This window comes from Rousettus aegyptiacus, unplaced genomic scaffold, assembly GCF_014176215.1.
Source record: "Rousettus aegyptiacus isolate mRouAeg1 unplaced genomic scaffold, mRouAeg1.p scaffold_m13_p_2, whole genome shotgun sequence".
In the NCBI taxonomy this organism is placed as follows: domain Eukaryota; kingdom Metazoa; phylum Chordata; class Mammalia; order Chiroptera; family Pteropodidae; genus Rousettus; species Rousettus aegyptiacus.
This window is the reverse complement of record NW_023416295.1, coordinates 173,145,343-173,152,358: the sequence shown is the minus strand read 5'-3', so window position 1 is coordinate 173,152,358 and position 7,016 is coordinate 173,145,343. Positions and strand designations below refer to the sequence as shown.

The following is a 7,016-nucleotide window of genomic DNA, read 5'->3' as shown; positions in this document are numbered from 1 at the left end:
AGATTGCCCATGACAAGTCTTACAAGAGTCAGAGGAGGGGAAGGCGTGGACACATATAGGAGAAGGACCGGTGAAGGGGGAGGCAGAGATCGGAGGGATGCGGCCACAAGCCCAGGAGGCCAGAGCCACTGGAAGCTGGAAGAGGCGATGAGCAGATTCTCCCCTAGAGCCCGGGTGGGAGGGGGGCCCAGCTGGCACTTTGATTTTCGGCTTCTGCCCTCCAGAACTGTGAGAAAAGAGGCGTGTGTGTTAAGCGCCAAAGTTTCAGCCATAGGAAATGAATACAGGAAGCCGATCAGAGTCAGGTCCCTTCCTATCTGCACGGTTTTCTGGGTCAAGACTTCTGAGGTGTCTGCCCCCCGTATCACCTCTAGGAAGACCTCTAGAGTATGGGGCAGTTCTGCAGAGGGACGGGATGGGTGGGGGGCTCCCTGAGCCACCCCTGGCTGCAGGCCGAGGTTCCTGACCTGCCTCCACCCTCCGTTGCTGTCGGAACTTGGCTGAGTCCCTTTCTCTCTTCGGGCCTCTGTGTGCCATTGAAACATTGGAATCTCCAAGGGCCCAGCTCTGGCGTTCTGGGAGCCACTCTGTCAGCACCCGGCATGGCGGCGGGGTTCGGGGCGGACCGGGTCTGCCCATCTCCGGGACTGTTTTGTTTGGGTTGCTCGGCCAGTGCTGGGCTGAGCCGGGCTGGACGCGGGAGCCCAGAGAGGGTCGGAGGTGCAGCACCCCCGCTGCAGTGGCCAAGGTCGGTACCGTCCCTGAAGGGGTGGCCGACCCCAGGTAGGGGAGCCTTGTTTAGGCACTGGAGCCTGGTCCTCTGATGCTAATGCTCCCGAGGTGGGACCTGCAGAGGCCAAGGCCAGCGGGGGTCTGGTCAGGTCCTGGCCCTCTGCCCCCACCAGCCATGCCCTTCTCACTCTCACTTCCTGCCCGAGAGGGGTCCTGGGGGATCCTGGCAAGGGGGAGCCACAGAAAGCTTAGGGCAGGGATGTGACCACAGTTAACGGGCTAACTGCAAATGCCTCCCCAGGGCAGGGCTGGAAGTGGGAGGCGGAGAGGTAGGGGGTAGGAGCAGACGGCCTCTGAGATGTGCCAGGCTTGTCTGACAAAGGCCAGGACTTGGGCCCAGCAGCAAGGCCCCTCCAGGAGGCCAGGAGCATGCTTTGGGCCTGAGGTCACATGCGTATTGGGCTGTGGCCAACTTGGCCCCATACAAGTTTCTATTCCTGGGTCTTGGGCCCCGACACCAAATACGGTGTTGCTTGCATCTGGCACCCTCATCTGTGGCAAGCGTGACTCAAGTGGTGCCTCCTGGCTCCCCAACGGGTCCAGACTCGCCCCCATCCCCCACACTGTGGCAGAGCCAGCGCCGCCGGGCGCCCAGCAGCGAGAGTCTCGCTCCATCCAGTTATCCGCCCGTTCCCCCGTGTGGTTCACATTGGGTTAAAAATACTCAGGACCAGAATACCCTCTTTCCCCAGGGCGGGGAACACGAGGTCCTCGGTTCGCACCAGGGCTCTGCCACCCGGGCCCGGCTGGGGCATCGCGGGCAGCTCACCCAGCCTCTTACCTCCAGTGTCCTCGCTCGTTTATTTGGTCACTCGTTCATTTGCTGACTCTGACTCGGTCACTCATTAATTCGCCCACTCATCGATTCGCACCTTCATTCGCTCACTCGCTTCTCACTTACGCGCCCACACAGTCACGTGCTCACTCCCTCAGTGTTTACTGACCGCACATTAAGAGGCAGGCACAATGCTACATGCCGAGCGAAACACGCAAAACGCAAAACTATACCTGTTGCCATAGGCTTATGTGCCAATAAGTAACCAGCATAAACAGGTACAGAAATGTACACTATATTAGACTAAGTACGAGGGAGAACAGACTTAAGCAGGAGGCTGTGGAGAAATGGGGGAGTCGAAGTTGTGGGGGTGCCTGATGAAGGCCCTACGGGAAGGTGATTTTTGAAGGAGGGCGAGAGGGAGGTGAGTGGAAAGGCTTCCGAGCCGATGGCGCGGCAGGGGCAAAGGCCCGGATGGCAGCTCGGGGGGCGGGGGCGGGGGCGGAGAAGGTCCCAGGAGGTCAGGCGTGGCCAGGGCAGAGCAGATGATGGGGAGAGAAGTGGGGCGTGAGGTCAGGGGGCGGGGGACACGCAGGACCTGGCCGACCTTCCGCATCGGTCGGCCAGAGCAGGGGCAGGATGAGGCCTGGCTCGTATCTGCAGTGCCCCTCTGGCAGCCGCGTGGGTCACCGAGTGAGCGCACGAACTAGGCAACGGGCCAGTTTCCTGTGTGCCTACTAGGGCCGGGCACCGAGCTGGGCACTGGGGAGCGAAGGCGTGCAGGCCCCCATGGCACTTATGGAGGTCCATCCGGTCCGCCATCATGTGTCACCTGCCCCGGGAAGCCACCTTTTCCTGATTCTGCTGGCCTTCGCTCCTCTGCTCAGCTGTCATCCCGCAGGCTGGGCATTCCCCCAGGGCAGGGCTGCACCTAACTCCTCCCTTCTGCCAAGTATGTTCCCCGAGGGGCTGCGGGAGTGAACTAAACAATGAACCAATGAGCCTCCCCGAGGCCTTGGACAGCGCCCGCCCCGCCTCACTCTGTCTCTCTGTTCTTTGCAGATGGAGTTGCAGGCTCCGCGAGCATGTGGAAGGGCCGCGTTCGCCCTGCCAGAGAAGGCTGGCTGATGCTCCAGGGTGTGTCTGCAGGAGGCCTGCCAGGTTGCCCGGATCCCCACCTCGCTGCCATGGGCTGCCCAGGCTGGTAAGTTCTAGCCTTTGATGTTGTTGAGGTTCCCTGCCCTAGGCCCTGGGGGAGGTCCAGGCCCGATTGGTCGAGTCCCAGGCTCTTGGCACCACTCTCAGGCCATGAGACCCATCTGTCCCCGGGGGAGGGGCTGTCCCTGGCTCCCCTCAGCCCCCAGGTTGTGCCCAGTCCCTCCACCCCTCTCTGCTCAGGATTTCTGGCCTCTAAAGTAGAAATGACACCACCGGCCCCCTGGGGTTGCTGAGGGCCATGGCGGGTGTGGAGCCGGCGCTGTGCCCTGAGGAAACGGTGGCCAGGATTCTATGACTCGTCAGGAGTCTGGGCCAGTGTGCACAGAGTCCCCCAAGCTCCAGGCACAGTCTCGCGTTGGCTGCAGCATCTCTACCAGGCCGGCGTGAGAGCACGGACTCAGGTCAGGTGGCCTGGGGTCAGACCCCTGCTTTGCCACTTGTCCCCCATGGGACTCCACAGAAGTTACCACAGTGCTCTGTGCCTCAGTTTGCTCACCTGTAAAGTGGGGGTGATGACTGCCATTTATAAGGGTTTAGTGAGTTAATATGTGTGAAATGCTGAGAAGGTCGCCTGGTAGACAGTCAATATATATTGAGTGAGTGAGTGAATGAATGAACGAATGAATGAATACGACCCTTTAGTGGGCTCCAGTGTTCCTGTCTTACAGGTGAGAAGATTGAGGCTCAGAGAGCTAAGTGACTTGCTCCAGGTCTCACAGGTGGTTCAAGCAGACTTGGGGTCCCATGCGTCCCAGGCATTCACACAGTCCCACCCTTGGGAATGAGTCCCAAGCCTATCTTGTTCCTCCCAGCCATTTGCAGGGCACCCAGGAATCTCCCCGGCTGCTGGCCACATGAGCACCACCAGCAGGGAGCAAGGGTCCCTGGGCCGCAGTAATAGCCAAGGTCACAGAGTAGAGCGCAACCTCTTTTCTCCTCCAGACCTGTGTCTAGTTGAAGCACAGTCCAGGGCGGGGGCTGGACAAGCCCAGGGGCTCAGGAGACCCTGGCGTTTCTGGGCCGAGGGCTCCAGGACCCAGCAAACATGCCCACATGCCTAGAGTTCACCCGTCCTGCGTGTAAGCGAGCGTGCATGCCAGTGCCCAGGCCCGCCAGAGCCCCGGGACTCCTGCCGAAAGTCCCCAAAGCCGCCTGGCCGTCCACCCTCTGGGCCCCACTCCAGGCCTGGATTTTGGAACCGAATAGAGCCGAGGGGTACGTATGCTGGGTCTCAAAGCATAGGCTGCCAGCCTGGCGTGCCGAAGGGGACAGACCTGGCCAGGAAGAGAGGCCCGCGGGCCCTGTGACAAACGCACTGCTTCTGACAACCCCTGCACGTGCCAGACCCCGCCCTGGACCCCTGACGGCCACACATTGTAGGGGGCACTGACCCAGTCCCTGAGGAGCTCACAGGTGTGTCACAGAGCGTGAGAAGGACCTGCCGTGACCTCGGTCCGTGGCCCACTGCTCCCATTTTCCAGGCGAGGAAGGAGATGGAGCTCTGAGCAGCTGGCAGCCCGTGGGCTCCAGAAGCGAGCCCTGGAGTTGGCTGTGGCTGCCGTTTGTAGGAAGTGTTTTTCTTGGGTCGAGGATGCCAGCGGCCTGCCCAAATGTGGTGCTATCTCTTACAGACCAGCCGGTTCCTGCTGGAGGCTCCTGGTGTCATCCGGGGAGATCATGTCCGGGCCCCATGACTGCCTGCTGTGGCTGCTCCGGGGCGCCCCAAGCCAGCGGGGCTGCACCCTGTTCATCATCAGCTTCAAGTTCATGTTTTTGGTCTTTGTCATGATCTACTGGCACATTGCGGGGGAGCCCAGGAGCCAAGGACAGTTCTCTAACCTGCCTGTGGACGTTCCCTGCCCCCGCTTGATGCCTCAGACACCACCCTCCAGCACCCCGGGCAACATCTTCTTCCTGGAGACCTCGGACCGGACCAACCCCAACTTCCTGTTCATGTGCTCGGTGGAGTCAGCCGCCAGGGCCCACCCCGAGTCGCGGGTGATGGTCCTGATGAAGGGGCTGCCGGGCGGCAACGCCTCGCTGCCGCGGCACCTGGGCCTGTCGCTGCTGGGCTGCTTCCCCAACGTGCACCTGCGCCCGCTGGACCTGGCGGAGCTGTTTCGGGACACGCCGCTGGCGGCCTGGCACGCGGCGGCGGGGCGGCGGTGGGAGCCCTACCTGCTGCCCGTGCTCTCCGACGCCTCCAGGCTGGCGCTCATGTGGAAGTTCGGCGGCATCTACCTGGACACGGACTTCATCGTCCTCAAGGACCTGAGGAACCTGAGCAATGCGCTGGGCGTCCAGTCCCGCTACGTCCTCAACGGGGCCTTCCTGGCCTTCGAGCGCCGCCACGCGTTCATAGCGCTGTGCATGCGCGACTTCGTGGCGCACTACAACGGCTGGATCTGGGGCCACCAGGGCCCGCAGCTGCTCACGCGCGTCTTCAAGAAGTGGTGCTCCATCCGCAGCCTGGGCGAGCGCCGCGCCTGTCACGGCGTCACCACCCTGCCCCCCGAGGCCTTCTACCCCATCCCCTGGCAGAACTGGAAGAAGTACTTCGAGGATGTGAGCCCCGAGGAGCTGCCACGGCTGCTCAACGCCACCTACGCCGTCCACGTGTGGAACAAGAAGAGCCAGGGCACGCGCTTCAAGGCTACGTCCAGAGCGCTGCTGGCCCAGCTCCATGCCCGCTACTGCCCCACGACGCACGAGGCCATGAAGATGTACTTGTGAGGGGCCTGCCAGGCCACCCCCCCCAACCCCGCATCCCGATGGAGAAGGATTCTCCGCGGTCTGTCCTGGGGAGGCAAGATGGGAGGACCAGGAGGTGGGGGGGGGGGCGGGGAGAGGCGACAAGTGGTGAGGGAGGGGCCCCCAGCTAGAGTCAGCGGAGCAAGCAGGGTGAGTGAGCATCCTGGGTCTGCTGGACAACAGGTGGGAGCATCTTCCAGACATGATGGGAGATGGCTAACTGGGGCCAAAGCGCCCCGATGGCAGCATGGGGAAGCCCCGGAAAGGGGACAGGAAGGCGGCCAGCGCTCCCAGATGAGGGAAGAGGAGGCGGTGGGTGGGAGAGCCGCCTGTAAACCCAGCCTCATGAGCCTGGGGCAGGGCTTTGCTCTTCTCTGGTTTTGATTTCTTTGTCAGAGGGGCTGAGGCGGGTAGACCTGGCCAGGGGAGCATCCTGGGAGAGGCCCTGTCCGCCCGCTGCGTCTTTTCTTCTTTCCAGAGATGTCCACGGGTGACGTGTGCCAGCTGTTCACTCTAGGGGCTCGGGGATGCGGAGTTCTTTTCACTTGGGGTGAAGCGTTTTAAAGGAAACCCCCTCTCCCCACCCCGCCCGTAATGAACACAGAGGAATAATAAAGATAACAGAAGTGACTCGCTGACATCTAGTGCTTTGTGGTTGGTAGAAGACATTCACTTGCTCGGCCTCCTCCAGCCCCGTTCTGCAGATGGGAAGGTGTCGGGGCTGGAGGTTGTGGTCGTGGTTTCGGTTTCCTGGGGTATCGAACCTGCCTGGATCAGAAGCGCTGGGGCAGAGGACCAGCTGCTCTCCCGGTGGGGGGGGGAGGCCCCATCTGGTTGGTGTGGAGGAAGCTGCCTCAGAGCCCAGCCCTGCAGCCACGCTGCAGAAGCCCTTCCCTGGAGAACTGGGGGTTCTGCCAGGAACTCTGGGGCTCGGCAGGCTGCTCTTTGCCAGCCGAGGGGGGAGGTGTTTAGAGGCCTCTGGATTCTGCCTGCAAATTGTCTCGGGCAGCCTGGAAAGGAGGTGAGCTCCCCGGCCCTAGGGGTATTCAAGAGCAGGTGAAGTTTTCGATGCAAACAATGAGTTATGGCCGTTATTTCTCCAACCACAGTATCATTCTACCTATCTTAAATTTCTTTTAGAATGAGCAGGTTTTACTTTAATAATACAAATTATATATATATACAATATGTACATACTTAAGCAAGTGAGATGACCTCGGAGGGTCAAGCATTGTGTGATCAGTCATTTGGCCATCGTGTAGTGAGTGTCTACTATGTGTCAGCACACAGAGATGAAACACACATGTCGCTCCTTCACCCTAAACTCTTCTATGGCTCCCTGTTGCCTAGGGAAACAACCTAACTGCTGGGCCCAGCATTCAAGGCCCTCCGTGACCTGGCCCCATCTCCCTCTCCAGTCCCCGGCGTGGCCCTCCATCCACACTGAGCCTCTTCACCGTAATGTCCACTGTTGATACTC

The 7,016-nt window shown here is 61.0% G+C and overlaps 1 protein-coding gene across 1 annotated transcript; it reads left to right on the top strand.

Moving 5' to 3' along the window:
* The first annotated feature begins 2,629 nt into the window (after nucleotides 1-2,629).
* A4GALT (alpha 1,4-galactosyltransferase (P blood group)) lies at nucleotides 2,630-5,646 on the top strand. Its single transcript, XM_036237602.1, has 2 exons — nucleotides 2,630-2,771; nucleotides 4,417-5,646. The coding sequence occupies exon 2, from the start codon at nucleotides 4,463-4,465 to the stop codon at nucleotides 5,516-5,518; it is 1,056 nt and encodes a 351-aa protein (XP_036093495.1). The 5' UTR covers nucleotides 2,630-2,771; nucleotides 4,417-4,462; the 3' UTR covers nucleotides 5,519-5,646.
* Nucleotides 5,647-7,016: the final 1,370 nt, after the last annotated feature.